General features: G+C 37.7%; 1 protein-coding gene across 5 annotated transcripts in view; it reads left to right on the top strand.

The window, feature by feature from the left end:
• Nucleotides 1–18917, top strand: part of SLC44A1 (solute carrier family 44 member 1) — a 194355-nt gene that overhangs the window by 137466 nt on the left and 37972 nt on the right. For 3 of the 5 annotated variants that reach the window (XM_034967914.4, XM_055117767.3, XM_055117768.3), the window contains exons 14-15: nucleotides 175–411; nucleotides 2471–2551. In XM_034967914.4, coding sequence (XP_034823805.2) covers nucleotides 175–411; nucleotides 2471–2551 — 318 coding nt within the window. Of the gene's footprint in view, nucleotides 1–174; nucleotides 412–2470; nucleotides 8454–18917 lie in introns of those variants that run through there. The other 2 variants (XM_034967913.3, XM_034967911.4) reach the window with 2 other exon arrangements.

Below are 18917 nucleotides of genomic sequence, written 5' to 3'. Positions count from 1 at the left end.
TGTATAACTCTGGGTGTATATGAGAATATGTGGATTATATTTCCTCATTTGAGATGGAATGGCCTCATGCAACCATCATTTATAAATAGTAGAATTTTAAGTCTGCAAATGGTGAAAAAAGAGTGGCTTTCTTCAGTAGGATATTAAATATGATCTTTGTTCTCTCTGCTTCAGGTGCTGATAGTCTGCAGCACAGGTTTAGCTGGGATTATGCTGCTCAACTACCAGCAGGACTACACAGTATGGGTGCTGCCTCTGATCATCGTCTGCCTCTTTGCTTTCCTAGTCGCTCATTGCTTCCTGTCTATTTATGAAATGGTAGTGGATGTATTATTCTTGTGTTTTGCCATTGATACAAAATACAATGATGGGAGCCCTGGCAGAGAATTCTATATGGATAAAGTGCTGATGGTAAGTACTTCAAATGCCCTTTCCTATTTTAGGGATAAAAATACCAATAAAAATATTTTGTAAAACATTCTCTATATTTAATTCACACTATATGCAACTGAGTAATTTAGAATTAACCCCGTAGCACTGACTCATAAATGAGGTTAATCTAGGGTAAGTCAGGGAGGAAGGCTTCTTGGCATGGACAAGATCATTTCAGATCCACCTAGCTAGAGCAGTACTCGTTAATAGTCCTAAGTTCACCCTATTCTTGCTGCCCCTCTCTCTGCAGTTAGATAGATTTGAATTGACTTTTTAAACTAGCTTCTAGCCTTTTCCTGAAATGGGGCTCAAAGACAAAATATCCTGTTTCCCAGGTCCTAGTGCCTAGCTGTCTTTCTCTATCCACCACTGCCCCAAACATTACTGCTGTCAACCCTGGTTAAAACTCATCATCTTAAATATGGTAGGCCAAATTGAAAGCATTTTGTGATGAATACCGATAACAGACCCATGACTGGTAGAGTGTATAGTTATTTATTAGTCAAGATCTGAACCTTTACACAGATATTATATGCAGATTTTTCATACTAGAACCTCAATTAAATTTCTTAAAAATTTGAAAACCTTATTAAATGGTTTAAGTACTGTTATAATCAGTGTTAAATGTTACCAAAGTAAAGATGCTTTCTAAATAATAGTAGTTTGCTATTAAGCTGTGAAATATTTCTATCTCAAAATGGGTAATATTGAATACTAAGCATTAATCATTGAAATAACAAGTCATTTTCCAGGAGCATATTTTATCCAGTTAAATCTAAAATAAGTGTATTAATAAATAAGCTAGATTTTTTTTTTTTCTTTTTGAGACGGAGTCTTGCTTTGTCACCCAGACTGCAGTGCAGTGGCATGGTCTTGGCTCTGCAACCTCTACCTCCCAGGTTCAAGCAGTTCTCCCTCAGCCTCCCAAATAGCTGGGATTACATGCGTGTGCCACCACTCCTGGCTAATTTTTGTATTTTTAGTAGAGATGGGGTTTTACCATGTTGGCCAGGCTGGTCTTGAACTCCTGTCCTCAGGTGATCTGCCTGCCTCGGCCTTCCAAAATGCTGGGATTACAGGTGTGAGCCTCCATGCCCAGCCTAGATTTTTTTTTTCTTTTCAATAGCAAGAATTCCAAATGATTTAGCTGACCTATTTGGCACTGATTTTCTCTTTTTCTGGCAACATCAGCTAAATTGTGGACATTTTCTTAATGTCTAAACTAATTCTAACTGGTTATTTTCTTAATAGAATTTGATCATGATTATTGCATCTCTTTTGTGATTAAAGCATTTAGAAGAGTGTTACTGTTTTTTAAGTCACTGATGAAAAGCAGAGTAAAAAATAACTGTTTTCCACCCTTCAGTTTTCTCTGTAGGAATGGTGAGGATATTTAATGAAGAAGTGCCCCGTAAACGTTGACAGAATAGAAATGTTCCCTTTGGGCACATTCCCATTTCGACTACTACTAACCATAGGTTCTGGTTGATACACCCTGTCTTCCTGCTTCATGAAGTAATGTCATGGTCAGATTGACACTTTTTTTAAAAAGAGTAGTTTGTTTATGGTTTGGTTAAGAAAAAAAGCATTATGTGCTTAGCAGTATCAATGTGTTCTTTTACCTTCTATGGTTATTTAAAAGTGGGGGCTTATGGAGTAACATGTTCTTGTTGTTTCATTTAACCTTGATATAGAAAAAAACAACAACAAATAAAATGATTTCTGAGTATGAGAAAATAGCCTCTTAAAAATGTTAGGTATTTTCTCTTCCAGGTAGAACTAACATTATCTCTTGGAGCCTTAGTAAGATTGTCACAATGAATGGATGGAAAGAAGATTTTTTTAATCAGCGAATTGCAGAGTCCATTTCTACAAATTTAGCAACTCTCATGTGTGATACTAAACATTATTTATTGCTATGTTTTTAAGCCATCCATTTACCAAGATTGAGTCAAAAATGTAAATGTTCTTTAGAATTCATCTACTAACAAATCTGAAAGGACCCAAGAATTTATTCAATATGGTCCATATTTTGCAGGAGTTTGTGGAAAACAGTAGGAAAGCAATGAAAGAAGCTGGTAAGGGAGGCGTCGCTGATGCCAGAGAGCTAAAGCCGATGGTAGGTGGAGATGAGGAGGTGGCCGCCCTCCAAGAATTTCACTTTCACTTCCTCTCTCTCTCTGTCTTCACTGACTGCACTTCTTCAGGAGAAGCTTTTGTTATCTGTATCACGCAGGACATGCTGCTCTTTCTGTTTGTGTGCTTACCCATCACTTGGATGGCAGAATTCTTGTCACAACTGAGACCACCTTCTATAAAAGTAAGCTGAAAGGAACAGCATCCTCGTCAGTGCTCGGCGGGGGCGGGTGGGGGATGATGGTTTTTTCCCTAAGGTAAAACAACTGTTGCTCTTGTTTCCTTTTTAACTGTCAGTGTTTGGCTTTCATCAGACTGAACATTTTGGTGTACACTTGAACTGACGGTTTGATTTTTATCATTTTGGAAGGTGATCATAGCAATTCCTTTCAACTTGCTAAAATTCATACTCCCCCTTTTAAAAGTATGGTTCTGCTTACATTGCTGTCCTTTTCCCTTGGCTGACTTTTTCTTCTGTTGCCTAGGTTGTACTTTCTTTGTTTCTTAAGCTATTTTTCAGTAGCAAACAAGGCTGTTTTCATCAATACCCACATTCCCACTCAGTAAGACAATCTAGTCTTCTCCCAGTTTAATTGTGAGATGGATAAATTATTTCTGGTAGTTGATATTATATATGTATATGTACACAAATACATCTCTCTACTCCACTTTTATTTGAAAAAAGCAGCTTAATGAGTGTAAGAGAACCTTGAGCTGCTTTTCACATGGATATTGTCACTGTAGCATAGAAACAGATGCCTCTATCATATATTGGTCTAATTACTTCCTAATTTAAACACGTATTTTTTTAAATAGCATGTTTATTTTCAAATATTATATAATTGTCTGCATCCTTAAATAATTTTAAACAATGTGTCCCCTGACTGCATATAATGTTCAAAAGTGTGAGGTAAGGACTTTCCTTTCTGTCTTCTTTACACTTTAGTAAATGATTTGATTTATAGCAAGTTTGTCCAACTTGCTGCCTGTGGGCCGCATATGGCTTAGGAAGGCTTTCAACACAAATTCGTAAACTTTATTAAAACATGAGATTTTTTGCCTTTTTTTTTTTAAGCCCATCAGCTATCCTTAATGTATTTTATATGCGGCCCAAGACAGTTCTTCTTCCAGGGTGGCCTGGGGAAGCCAAAAGATTGGATACCCCTGATTTGTAGGTTTTCAACTTTAAAATATATGCTATAAAATAAGTTCATTTAAGTAGGCTAGGCATGGAGGCTCATGTCTGTAATCCTAGCACTTTGGGAGGCCGAGGCAGGTGGATTGCCTGAGCTCAGCAGTTTGAGACTAGCCTGGGCAAAATGGTGAAACCCTGTCTCTACTAAAATACCAAAAAAAAAAAAAAATCAGCTGGGCATGGCGGCATGTGCCTATAATCCCAGTTACTTGGGAGGCTGAAGCAGGAGAATTGCTTGAACCTGGGAGGCAGAGGTTGCAGTGAGCCAAGATGGCGCCATTGCATTCCAGCCTGGGCGACAGAGCGAGACTCCATCTCAAAAAAAAAAAAAATATATATATATATATATATATATGTATATATATATATGATATAAAATAAGCTCATTTAATTAAGAGTAAAGGAAATAGGTTTATTTATGGAGGGAGGCAAGGAGGCTATATGTATATTCAAACTAATCGCATATTCAACCTAAGTTAAAGCCTCAATAAAATATTTAGATATAAAACCTTTCCTCTGTAACCCTTTCCAGTGCCTATTTTGGTGTTACTCTTACTTAATAGCATGAATAATTATAAAATCAAATTTAAATGTTTAGAATCCCAGAGCACAGATCACTCTAGTACCCACATAGCTCTGAATTTTAAGTTTGCATCACCTAGACGTGATTGCTTGGGCAGATGGAGGCGCACCAGTAATCTTCCCATCAGATTCCATGCCTGCCCTCCACACCTTTCTGTATCCCTCTTATTTCACAAAGGCTGAGGAGGGCAGCAGTGGAGATTCTGCCAACCCTGTGGCAACATGGAGAAATGAGGAAGGCTTCCTTCCTTCTACTGCTTGGAGGTCCTAATTGTTCAGCAAATCGATTCTAAGCCCAAAACTTAACAAGACATATGAAATCTTAAAATATAAACCAAGCTTTTCCCCCTTTTCTGTCTTTCTAGTGATTGAAGCTTTCATTACATCATTCAGTAATAAGCATTTAAAGAAAGGGAGAAATATTTCGAGGTTGAAGACTAGGTAATTTGGCCATGAGTTGGCACAGATTTCTATAGTATTCTTTAATGAATGGTAGATGAATTGTAGTAGATCAGAATGCAAGTATACTTTCCTTACCTAAACTCCTAATTTATAGGTAATAATCCTGGGAGAATTGCCCAGGTTATGTGGCATTCTACCAGATGCCAAATATTTTAGAAAGAGTTATTTCCTATTAGTGTTTTCAGTTTTGAAATAGTGTCCCTTACTTCAAACAATGCATTAAAATCTTTATTTAATTTTTGCTTTCATTTTATGCTGTTCATCAGTTCATTGCTTGCAGATTAATGGCAAAAACCCTCTGCTGCATCCCAAAATACATCTTCTATGTGCATTGTTCTGGTGCTTTGGACATTGTAGCATTGGGTCCCTAAGAATGATGTTTTAAATGGTTAAAAAGTTCCCAGAAGACAAGTGTGAAATGCTGCTCACAGAGTAGTTTTATTTTTTCAGCACCTTAGTACCTTCTTTATTTCTCTTCCATAGTATGCATGATTAGAGTTGGCCCCTACTAACACCATTCCTTTGCATGTGTTTCTAAAAAAGTATTTCAGAAATTTCTACTGAAAGTTTGGGGATTGATAGAATTTAGGATTGCTTATTTGTATTTGCTTGATATAATTCACATATTGTTGCTGTAGATGAAAGTTCTATAAAAGAGCATCATGCCTATTTTGCATTAGCTCTAGAAACATTGCTGCTGTTTGAATTCACTATCTTCCTCCCTCCTCAATGAGATATTTTAATTTAGGCTTCATTTTTAGCCTATAAAATAATGTTCAGTAAAATGAGGTTTTATATTTTCCTTTTCACAGGAGATCATTGAACTAAACATGAGAACTTCCAGTTTTGTTCTTGAACTTTTCCCTGAGAGAGGCTCGCTAGTTAAGGAAACTTTAAAGATTTATGAATTTTTTTATGATTCTCTGAAAGTGATTTTGGAAAAATGTACCAAAAGTGATGAAGAGGTTTAGGAAAGAGATTTTCTGACTGTCTGCTTGCTATCATATAGGAAAGAACTTAAAGAGAAAAGGGAGGAAAAATCCTAGACACTGTAGGAACATGGGCTAGAGAAGTATGCTCTGTGTATCTCAGAGATGATCCTGGATAAAGTGTGACTTTCAACATTCCTAAGAATTTCAGCTCCAGGAATTCAGGGGAGAAGGATTCTCAGTCCATTTTGCTGTCTTGCTGTTTGTGACCATGTGTATATTTGTAACATCATTCATGATCTCCTTTTAATGGTAATTGTCTAAGATTATACTCTGTATGACTTTGTTTTCTAGGCTTCGGGAGCAAGTTCTGCTTGAACCTAGCCGACGGTTATGGAAACCCATTGACATTCCAAAACAATATATACACATAACTATGTATTTGTGTGTGTGGGTGTGTGTATATATGTATATGTATGTGTGTATATATGTATATGTATATACACACACACACATAAATCAGCCAAAATCAGAGAAAAGGAACAGGGATTTAATACCTTTTTTATGCTTATTTTTGTCAAACATGTACTCCTTTCATACGGGTGGCTTTTACAAGGCAACTTCCGTCATTTAATGTTTTCAACTGTAATTGTCTTAATGGAAATGTTAAAATTCATATCTGATTAACATTTTTAATAACTTAGAGGAGATTTTAACTTTATTTAAAAATAGGTAAAATTATTGTACCTAATTATGTCTAAAGTTTATTCAGGGGTAATTTCCCTGATGTCTGTATAAAATCAAGATCTTATTTTACTGATGCATAAGTCCTAGTGGGTCAAGACTAGGCATATGCTTTCAGATAAATAAGGAATTACTCCAATCAGTTTTCCCCAATCGAAGCCATGTCATTTTACTTTTAGAAACATACAAGTGGGCCCAATATGGGAATTTTCATAATAGTTCATACATTTGTCAGCCAACATTAAAAGGTAACCAACTCCTCAGGTATTTGTAGTTTACCCTAACGCTTCTTTAAAAGAAAGTAGGTAAAAAAAGAAAAGGGTAGATAATCTTTCGTATGCAAACTTTTCCCTTATATTTTGTCTTTCTTTCCTTTTTGACTTTAGTAGCATCCTCCACACATTTGTGTGCCTGATTTGAAAGGAAGCTGGGGCACCCAGCGAGTTTAGCCTTTAAGTTTCTGTGTATTGATTTGCAGATTAAGTAATGCTGGGAGGAATAAAGAAGGGACAGAAACATGGAACATAAAGCATTGAAAATTCCGGTGCTTGGGCTTCGGCTTCACAGTAACGTCAGTGGCTTAGGGTTAAACGGCCATTTTATTCAAATGCTTGCTATACAATCTGAAAACACACTGGCAGGTGCTCCTCTCCTTGGCAATTCATTGAGTATCCAGAGTTCTACGATGTTTAACTGAAGAATTGGCTAATGTTTTGATCCTCCAGTGTGACTGTTGTTTTTGTTTGGGGGTGGGTTTGGGGTTTTTTGCTTTTTTATTCCTGAAGCTTACCAGATATGAATGGCTAATACTCCATTGTTCTGCTTATTGTAATGGTGAATGCTTTAAGAAAAAAAGGTGTAATTTGCTAAGAATAATTCATGATCTGTTTATGCGATAACTCCTTTTTGTTACAATTTTTTTAAAAAAAGCTATTTTTGTTAATGTAAAGTAAATATTTCAGAGCAAATTTTTTAAACTTATTGCACTAAATATAGGCTCTGTACAAAAAAAAAAAAAAGCCTCAGCATTTTATCATTCCATGGAAGGAGAATCTTTTGAAAGAAAGCATTGCCTCCTACCAGAACTAGACAGTGAATTAGATCGGTATTATGGAAATGCATACAAGTAATGTCACTAGGGCTTAATAAGCAGCCGTTTGCTAATGTGCTTCCTTTCAAAGGGTTGGACCTTTAAATTGCTGCAAAAGGTAAATTGTATTTTTTTTTAAGTATTGGTGTTCTTTACTGTAGCTAGGCTAAAATTTGCTAAATGCCTTGATTTCTTTTAAAAGTTCATGTAATATTTCTGATTTTTCAGAATATTTGCAATAAGAGTCTGGATTTTAAAAAACACGTGCATACACACAATTAAGAGCTCATGTCTTAGCAAGATCTGGGAAACCAACATTGCGAGAGTAGCTATTTTGAAAGAATAATTCTCCAGAAGTTAACATCTAACATCTAGTATCACCAAACAGTATCGCTGTTCTCTTTTATTCATTTGAAATGAATAAATATAATTATATAACTAACAATTGTCCAAATAGATGAGAGAGCAAATCATGTGAGAAAATTCAGAATACCATCTGTTTCATAGCCGCACAGATTTTGGACTTTCACAAACATTGGGAACTAAATTTAGAATTGGCAAAAGTCTAGAAGATGGGTATCAAAACAGAAGACATTCCAGGAGCTAGCAATTTTAAGAGGTGTCCCTCCAAAGTGACCTGATGGAAGTCCTGAACTTGGAAATTAGGTTCTACTCACTTGGACATCCCTGCATCATGGACTGTTGCTGCTCCCTGTTCCATATGCTCGCAATCTCAGCTATTTGGAAGCCACCAGGAATGCTTTCTAATTATCATTTGCAACTAGAACTGTAATCAGAAAGAAATTTTGTATTTTTGTATAACTTGATTGTGTGCCATTTTATATAACAGGTCCTGTTTTACAAATAAATTTTGTTTTACTAACATTGTGTTTAGAAATTATAATCTATGTGTAACCATGTCATTTGAGTTGCAAATTAATTGCCAGGCTGTTTTCCTTAAGTAAATTCATGTGCCATGTAGAAATATGCAGATATGCATTACACAGGCACACACAGAGAGATATTTAATATGTGGAATATCACTCTTTCATGAGCTTTATTCCTTGATTAATTTGATAAAGCCTCACAGAGGATTTTAAGCAATATTTAAATGTGTTGAGGTTATGTTTGGATATTCCTGCTGCCTCTTTTCTTTCATTTCAAGTCATTCTTCAGCTAGCTATGGGCTGCCTTATTGCTATTCGCTCACTGCTTCCATCTTCTGCCCAAGTGAGAAGAATAGATGAAGAACAGAAATTTCTCTGTGGAATGTGGATACCCGAATAATTTCATAAATCATTGATTCTGTGTGGTGGTTTTTGTCTTCTTCTGTGGTGAATCTTCAAAACTGCATTCAGGACTCATATTTCTAGAGTTTTAATTGGGGTCCTCTATTGTCAATTGTAGTAGTGACCAGAGTATCGTGGTTTTTGCCATCAGATAATTAAGGCTCTGGTGCATAATTTAGACTTTCTAAGCTCCTGCCTGAAGAATAAGGTCTTCCATAATATGGAAGAGAAAAGTTATATTTCAGTGTAAATCCAAGAGACCCATCTTCTATGAGAGGCTTACCAGTGCATTAGTAATAAAACATTAGCAATTTAGCTAGAGCACTGAGATTGTATAATCCTTGCATGGATGAGCAGAGCTCAAAGCCAGTTGTTCTTTTAAAGCATTTAATGCAATGGCTAATGTTTAGGATTAAAGTTTTTATTTTATCCTATAAGATAATTAAGTCCTAAGTCACTACAACTTAAGTAGCTTAACTGTATGTTGGTACCCAAACTTTTTCTATAATGGTTAAGGAGGAGGCACTTACTGAGTTTATTTTAAAGTTATGCTAGAAATGTTTTTCTTTTGTAGAGATGCTCTCTCTCTCTCTCTCTTTTTTTTTTTTTTTTTTTTTTCCGTGAGGGCATTAGGCTGCTGATTGTAAGTTATTTCCAATACCACTGATCTTGGTATCTGCCAAGGGCTTCCTTGCCTTCCCTGGGCAGTTTTAGGATTTCACCCTAGTAGGGGGTATGAGGCACTGACCCCTTTATTCTGGACCCAAACTGCTTTAGAGCAGAGTTAATACCTCTCCCTCCCTCTTCAAAACAGCTACAGGAACTGCAGGCACCACATATGTGTGAGGCCACATCACTGCCCCTGAGGCTTCAACTATTTCCACCATGCACTATTACTAGCTACTAACAGCCATTTTAAGAGATCTCCTAGCCTGCAAGGTAGAATTCTGGGATCAGTTCCAAAACCAGAACTGCCAGTAATGGTGACTTGAATATTTTATTTGATTTTTGGTCAGTAACCTTGTCATTTAAATTGGACTTTCCAATAGCCTTAACATGGCCTCTGAGAAGTTTCCTCCAGAAAGATCTTTAAGCTTTCGCTTTTCAATAAGTAAGTTCTTTACTGCTTTTCTACTGCTACTTTAAAAAAAAAACAACAACAACAAATAAAACTCTCAGAGTCTGGAGGCTTATCAGTGCACCTGCCACAGTTAATTTCTGTATTCTTTTCATACATTTCATCTGACACATAAGAGTGCACTATAATGGCTTGCCTAGAACTGGTAAGAAGTGGTCTGTGAATGTATATTGAAAAAATGTGGGTTCATAAGTAAAAGCGTAACGCAGATATTTGTGTATTCTGTATTCACAGCGTAGGCTGCCTTTTGCTTTAAATGCATATTCATGTATCTTTGTGTGCTAAGAATGCATGTTAGCCCTTTTGAAAAGTAGGCACTATTCATACACAGTAGCTTCTTGGAATTAACTCATCTTTGTTAACTTAGTGGCACATAGTCCAAATTTTTAAAAAGCAAGACCCTTGAATATGCCAAGAGAAAATCTAAAGCTAGCAAACTTAAAAAACAAAACAAAAATTACACATGTCGTGTACACTTATGATTTTAGAATAGCACACTTTTTCCATTCAGATTTCATACATTTGAGCCAAATTCTTATACTCCATGTTTTAATTTTAAAAGGATAATTTTAATCCAAGATTTAAATCTTTGAAAATATCTTTCTTATAGAAAACTTTAATGCAGTTTTTAAACTTACTGATTTCTGTGGAAAACCTTTCTTTTCTATAGAAATACTGTAGTGCCCTTTCTTCCCATCTTGATTTTGTACATGTAAAGACAAATGATGATTCAGTTTCAATATTGCATGAACAATTGCCACTTTGTAAATTATATGGACAGAATGTGTTCTAAGGAAATTCATTAGTAAATTTGTGAAAAACATGTGAGATTGTTCGAGACCTATTAGGCTATTCTTCAGTTTTGATGCTCAGTTTTACAACTTAAATGATTTTCTCCAGGACACGGAGCTCAGAATAATAAAGCTTTTATTAATGGTCTAGTGAAGATCTAGTTGAACATGGAAACATTGTAATTTACAAATGTCTCAGAAATTTCTCACTTTTATTTGCTAAGACCTCAATTTAATATTTGATATTCAAAAACAAGTTACTTTGAAGAGACAATGGGTCTCTTTGAGCTTAAGAAAGCTATGGACTATCTTTCCTTCAAATGCACATCACATGTCTGTGAACACTCAAAATGCTCATAGAATTTCAGGGCCCTCAGACTGCCAGCTTCCACCCCTGTACCCCCTCAGGGGCTAATGAACCCAAGTCAAAAGGCTGCTCTAAAGTTGTTCTGATAATGTGTTTTGAAATGAGGAAGTGATTAGGCCTCCACTAGAGATACTTTTGAGATGATGCTTACCACCTTCTGACCTGGAATCATTTTTATAACTTAAAGACTTTATGTAATTTAGTAGCAGGTTAGGGAATAGAAACCACACTAATCTGAAGGAATAACAAGATGATCAACACTGAATCTTCATGACAGTAAGATTTTCTTTCCTTGGAGGTATGAGGGTGTGTGTGTGTGTGTGTGTGTGTATGTGTGTGTGTGTGTGTGTCCTGGCGGTTATTTGGGGGCAAGGTACCAGATTATTTGCAGTGAGCCAAAAAAAAAATCCAAGAAGAAATAAATAGGGAATCCTTGTAATCAATCCATCTACCAAAACACTTGATTCTTTTTATTGTAGCTCAGCTATGACATTATGACATTATGTGGCTTAGTGTTATCAGTATACTACTGTCTTAAAATATATTTGTCAACATGTCCAGTTCCAACAACAGTTGAAGATGATGATAAATTAGCAACCTCAAGGGTAGTCCATAGTTGGCAAAAAATAAATTTGGTAGAAAGTTGGAGGAGCAGATGCTGAAGGTAGAAATGCAAAAGATGTTTTTTCTCCCTGCATAAATCAGGGAGGTGTGTTCTGTTTTAGTGTTTTCCAGTCACCCACTAGAGCAGCTTCAGACTCCTCTGCCAATAGAACTCCGCCCCCAGTCCCTTACCTACTCTATCTTCTTTAGGGAAGCATGTGGATTTCTTCACATCTGCACCTTACTATTAGGTAAGGGTGCTGCATCTACATGGAAGGCTCCCTGGGCCCTTGAAAAAGCAGGCAGAAACTCATCAAGGGGTTTGAAGTTCTTGTGAAATTTGATCCCAGTGGCTCATGACTTATAGTCAGGCATCAAACCGTTTCCTACCTTTTCAGGCTGAAGAAAGTGGAAATATCATAACTGGCTGGTGAAGAAAGGAGAAAAGTCAGCCCCCTACCCCGCCCCACACTCCTAGAAAAGTTTGGCGGGTTTTTTGTTTGTTTGTTTTTGGTGTTTTTTTGAGATGGAGTCTCGCTCTATCGCCAGCTTAGAGTGCAGTGGCGCAATCTTAGCTCACTGCAACCTCCACCTCCCAGGTTCAAGTGATTCTCCTGCATCAGCCTCCTGAGTAGCTGGGACCACAGGCATGTGCCACCACACCCAGCTAATTTTTGTATTTTTAGTAGAGACGGGATTTCACCACGTTGGCCAGGCCGATCTCGAACTCCTGACCTTAGGTGATCCACCCGCCTCAGCCTCCCAGAGTGCTGGGATTACAGGCATGAGCCACCGCGCCCGGCCTAGAAGAGTTTTAATGAAACTTCCACAGTAGTAAATGCAGAGACCACTGGTGGAAATGCCCATATTGGATAGAAAAGGGCGTAAGTCCAGTCTAAGTATCTAAATGTGATATGTCCTTTTGTCACAGAAGTGTAAGACTTAAAGGGAATATTCTGACCTTCGTGTATGAATCTGATCCACCCATCCTGTCAGCTAGGATTATAATTTGAACTGTCGTTTCAGGAGCATGTGTTAAATCATATGAGTAAAAAAAGTAGGCATTGAAAAGAAGACTTGGGAATAATTGGGCAGATAGAATGGGTTCCATGGATCATTCTAGTTGCCACTAGAAAATGTGAGCTCCTTCTTCATTTACCATGTTGATAATCAGGTGGTGACTTTTTTTTTTTTTCGTAAATTGTATTAGATACCCCACAGGAATGTGACAATAATAGGATAGCTTTGGGGGCTGGTGATTTGAAACAGGGACTATTAAGTAGATTTTCCCCATCTTCTAGGTTCCTGTAGTCTGTGCTCCGAACTTGGTTTTTGGCCCCTATTGTTTTTGCCTATTTTGGTTTTCAGAGATGATCACATGGGGACAGTTAACTTTTCTTCTGCTGTGTTGCCTTAATGCTACTAGATTGTGTTGTGTTGTTGGAGTTTTCTGACTTCTTCCCTATAAAAAGATACTGAGAGCTCCATAATGAAAGAAGTTGTTATACTTTCTCAGAATATTCTGGACCACTGAATGCACTTCTAATAGAGCTTTAATCTAAAGAAGTTAGTTCAGTGGTTATTAACTGATTTTATTACAGGAGGAAAAAAACTTTAACAAAAAGGCAGGGAGAAAAGTGTGAAGGGCATCAAGCAAAATGACAGGGGCTTCAAAAAACAACCAAAGACAAAACCCTATCTTCTGAAGACCAAAGGTCCAACTTTACTTACTGGCTGGCACAGCCTTTCTGAACTCCTTGAGTTTAGAATAGAGCTCCTAGAATAATAAGGCGGCCAAATTTAAAGATCAGTCAATACAGTAGGGACCTGCTATTGATCTCTCAGGCACTGAGTCTTCACATCCAGTGTCAAGCCCAGCCCAGCATATGGGGTGATATGAGCAGAAAACACATCAGTGTGTCTTGATTTCTCGCAGCTGTGTAATGTGGCATGAGAAGTATGTTGTGGTGCCACATATTTCTCAATCTGATGCCTTTTTGTCTTTTTTTTTTTTTTTTTGCCATTTGCATCCTATTTCATAGTGCCAAAATGAATTTTTGTATCTTGTCTTGTCTTTGTCCATTATAAACTGGAGGATCACAGTTAAGCCTTCCATGAATTCATAGTTTGGAATCATTTACCTTACCATTATTTTGGATTTTTTTCTTATTACAGTGTCACTACACTGTATTCATGTGGGGGAACAAACATGTAGGTGCTTGAACATGCCCCACAGACACAGTTGTAGCCCTAGTATTTGTGACGGTCGTTATTGACACAGTGCAGACTTTACAGATGGAGCATTATGCTCTCAGAGGACTTTAAAAATATGTATATTAAGCAATTAACTTTCTGGAGTTGGAGTTATCAAATCTTGCTGGGAAATTAACTTCCAAGAGCTCTGAATTGGATGGAATTCCATCTGGCTTCAGAGAACAATCAGCCTATATGAAACGGAGCTTTGAAATGTTTTTCTTGTGCAGAAATACGAACTAGAAAGAAAAGTGCTGATCTAATGCTAAGTTTTCTCTGTGTACTGACTCAGTTGCCAGAATTATAATGAAAACTGTATTTTAGTCTAACAAATGTATAGAATTTTTTATGTAATAAATAAAATTTTATAGGAAAGAATGTTATTGTCTACTGTATTGTAACACTTCCCCATGCCCAGGGTGGTGACTGATAAAATCATGGGCAACGTCTTCATTTCAAATTAGGTCAGTATGCTGCAAGGGTGCCCCAGAATTTCCCAGCTGTTCCTTTCTGTCTCTCACAGCATGTTCTGGGGGCTTCGGAATAGCAACTATAAATGTACCTAAACCAATTTCTGAAGTACAAAGTTCATCCACTGCCTGGCCAGGCTTCATAGCTGGAGTCTGAGTTGCCACGTGAATGCTAAGATTGCAACTGAACTCAATCATCAGGCAGAATAGAAAAGCCTCCACTGGGCCGGGCGCGGTGGCTCATGCCTGTAATCCCAGCACTTTGGGAGGCCGAGGCGGACGGATCCAGACCATCCTGGCTAACACGGTGAAACCCCGTCTCTACTAAAAAAAATACAAAAAAATAAGCCGGGCGTGGTGGCGGGCGCCTGTAGTCCCAGCTACTCGGGAGACTGAGGCAGGAGAATGGCCTGAACCCGGGAGGCGGAGCTTGCAGTGAGCCAAGATCGCATCACCGCACTCCAGCCTGGGGGTCATAGCGAGACTCGGTCTCAAAAAAAAAAAAAAAAAAAAGAAAAGAAAAGCCTCCGCTGGACAGTGTCCATCATGGAAGACATTCATTGTGCCTGGTTCAGTGCCCTGCACGTGAATTGGAGCCTGGATCTGTAATGAGTTTAGTGCGTTTGTGAAACTGTGTGGTGTGCCATCATTTAGGCAGTAGCTGTGCCCCATTTAAAGTTTAGAAAAATCAAGCTTTTTAAAAACCAATAATTTTAGGTAATGTTAGGGACGAAGGAAGGGATGTTCTTCTTAAGTGGAAGACCTTTTGGAATACCGTAAACCTCTCCTAATTTGTTTTGTTATTTTGGATTTTTCTTGAGAGGCTGCACTGTAAACTGCCTTTTATTAGCAAGTGTGAGCTGATGATAGTCCTGGTTGTTTACACCATCCTGCCAAAAAGAGTTGTTACAGAATAATCGTGAGGAGTCTTAAACACTGGAGGAATTTGAGATTCTGTAGAATATTAACCAATCTGGACTGTTCTTTTTTCGAGTGGTTCTGATGCAGATTTACGTAATTTCTATTATATAGACCGCCTAATGATTAAAGAGCCTGTGAAAAGCCTCACATCTGAAAGGTACCTGAAAGTCTTTTCTTTCTGTTTGACTATGGAAAGCGTACTCTGTATTTAACCTCAAATTGAAGGAAATAAAGACAAATCTAGAGGATTCTTTCAGGAGGCACAAAACTTACACACCCTATCTTAATATGTAAGTAGTGATTAAAATTTTAGCTGCTTTAAATAGCTGTACAGCTCAAAACTCTTACACATGTTGAAGGCTTCAGAAAGAAGCCAGTACCTCGAGAGGCTCTTTGGTCTCATATCTTTGATCAGATGCTGTGGAACTAACCCAGTGAGTTTCTGCCTCCACCAGGGGTGTCCAATCTTTTGGCTTTCCTGGGCCACACTGGAAGAGGAAGAATTGTCTTGGGCCGCACATAAAATACGCTGACACTAACCATAGCTGATAAGCTAAGAAAAAAAAATCGCACACACAAAAAATCTTTTTAAAAAGTTTACGAATTTGTGTCAGGCTGCATTCAAAGCCGTCCTGGGCCGCATGCGTCTCGCGGGCCGTGGGTTGGACAAGCTTGCTCTACACATTGTTTTTTCACTTGTGGCAAGTAGTAGTGAAAATAAGAAATGCTTTATGCTTTTAATTTGATGTGCCTCATTTACTGTCCCAATTCCAAGAAAAATAATTTTAGCAGATTCACCTAGGTTAAATTTAGGATTCCAGAAAAAGTAAAGCTAAGCTATTAGACCATTTCATGGGCTTATCAGCAATTTCAATAGAAAACTTAAAGCACTCTAGGTACTTACAAGCTCCCTGGCCAGGACTGTCAGACTAGAGAGGCAACAGTAAGGAACTGCCTTCAAGGCAAAACAAAGCGGCTTTCAGTCAATCTCAGGTTGCATCCTGTAACCTCACATTGGGAGACAGGCTATTAGGTATTTAAGGTTGGTCTACTCACTCCATCTTCCAGAAAGGATTCTCACCGCTTACAACAAAATAAAACAATTTTAACACACACACACACAAGTTGTGTAATAAGCAAATTGAAAAAAATTGAGAAAAGGAGATTAGCTATGTAAGAATCCCAGGCTAGGCATATGACTAAATTCCAAGCTTCCTGTTAGTCCTGTCAAAGAGGAAATCAAGAAAGGTACATATTTAATGTTAAATTTTTAAAAGCATAAATAAAAGTTCAATAGGAAGGACTGGGCAGGCATTCACAATGATGTAAATAATATTTAATACATTGGATTAATGTTTATAATATAGTTAGTGAAGAAAGCAGGGGCTCAAGCAATGCATGATCTCATTTATATGAAATAAATTTTCTTAGACATCTTAAAATATAGTAGGTGCTCTCTCAGTCCTGTAGGCACTGGTAGTTAACTGGTTAATTGAAAAACTGGGTTAAGGAGGAGAATCATTGAAAATGAAAATTTTTGGCCAGGTGCAGTGGCTCATGCCTGTAATCCCAGCATTTTGGGTGGCCGACATGGGTGGATCACCTGAGGTAAGGTGTTTGAGACCAGCCTGACCAACATGGAGAAACCCCGTCTCTACCAAAAATGCAGAATTAACCAGGCACGGTGTCACCTGCCTGTAATCCCAGCTACTCAGGAGGCTGAGGCAGGAGAATTGCTTGAACCCGGGAGGCATACGTTGCGGTGAGCCGAGATCGTGCCATTGCACTGCAGCCCGGGCAGCAAGAGTGAAACTCCGTCTCAAAAGAAAAAGAAGGCTGGGCGCGGTGTCTCGTGCCTGTAATCCCAGCACTTTGGGAGGCTGAGGCAGGTGGATCACCAGATCAAAAGATCGAGACCGTCCTGGCCAACATGGTGAAACCCCGTCTCTACTAAAAATACAAAAATTAGCTGAGTGTGGTGGCGCATGCCTGTAGTCCCAGCTACTCCGGAGGCTGAGGCAGGAGAATCGCTTGAACCAGCGAGGTGGAGGTTGCAGTGAGCCGAGATTGTGCCACTGCACTCCAGCCTGGTGACAGAGCGAGACGCCATCTCAAAAAAAAAAAAAGAAAAAGAAAAAGAAAATTGTTTTAAACTACAACATGTCAATGTTTATTGGCCAATTGTTGACATAGGTATATTCTTCTTTCTGACTCCTGACTCTTCTGAAGTTGTCTACTGTCTTTGACATTAAAGACACCAATAATGTAACCTCCCGAAAGTGCAATAATATGAAATATTGATTTATTAAAATGGATTAAAAAATTTAGAAATGCTTACAAAGTCCACTGAATATAGGTTCCCAGGTTTTTTATAGTTTTTATAATTTCTTTGCAATGTTTGTATTTCTCACCTACACATAACTTGAGAGTAGTAGTTTTAGCACTTACCTTTATTGAACCTTTGCAAGGTATTCAACTTTTCAAAGGGTTAATTTTTATAGAAACTACTCTTTTCATATTCATTGTTTTTATCAATATACGTAATATTTAAAAAATCCTGGCAGTAGTGTAACCACTACACCTGGCATAACATGTTGAAATATACACACCTGACCCTTGTTAGCACAACCTCCTGATGCTGAGAATGAGAACATGGAACACAGGCCTCTGAGTGGAAGCCCCTCTCCAGGAACATTCAGCATACGACAGTCATCAGCCAGTACATTCTACAGAAGCTTGGAAAAGATCGGTTTATTTGGCAAAATGGTTAAGTGAAAGCCAGCTGTGAAAGCCATCTATTTACATAAAAATGATGATTATGGTTATCTCTGTTTTGTGGGACTATGAGTAATTTTAGCTTTTCCTTTGCTTATTTGTATATTTAAAATATTCCTCTATAGTTTTTAACAGGAAAAAATTATATTAAACACAAATAGCTGGGTAAGATAATAAAATGATAGTAACTAAACCAGTGTGATAATAGGCCAGTGGAATAGAAGAGAAAGTTTCCAAAACAAATCGTATTATTTATAAGGGATTATACTTAAAATAGAATATACCTAAAATGAATAAGGAAGGAAAGAGTCCATTTAATAAATTGTAATTTAGGACAATGGGCTTTCAATTTGAAAACAAATCTAAGTCAAATCTAAATGGATTTAGGATTTTTTAATTATTATTAGACCAGGGAAAGGTCAGGAGGAGGAGTGGAGAGGATCTGATAAAATTAGAAAGATTAGAAGAAATAATAGAAATGATAAACTTGAAATAATAGGATGATGGAAATGATAGGTGGGGATTAGGGAGATGCACATCTCACATTTCCTGGAAATTGTGATGTGCGAGGCCCATTTCAGATGCATTTCCTAAGCATGCTCACAGCAGCGTGCTAAATGTATCCACTTTCATTCAACAAGCATTTCCTGAGACCTCTTGTGGTCAGCCAGAGTTATATTCTGGGAGCTCAGTTCTAAATACTCCCTGATCTTAAGTAGCTCACAGCCTAATGAGGGACG

The sequence above is a fragment of the Pan paniscus genome, chromosome 11 (genome assembly GCF_029289425.2).
Source record: "Pan paniscus chromosome 11, NHGRI_mPanPan1-v2.0_pri, whole genome shotgun sequence".
Classification (NCBI taxonomy): Eukaryota; Metazoa; Chordata; class Mammalia; order Primates; family Hominidae; genus Pan; species Pan paniscus.
The sequence above is the reverse complement of the archived record's forward strand: the minus strand, read 5'-3'. Positions and strand labels throughout refer to the sequence as shown.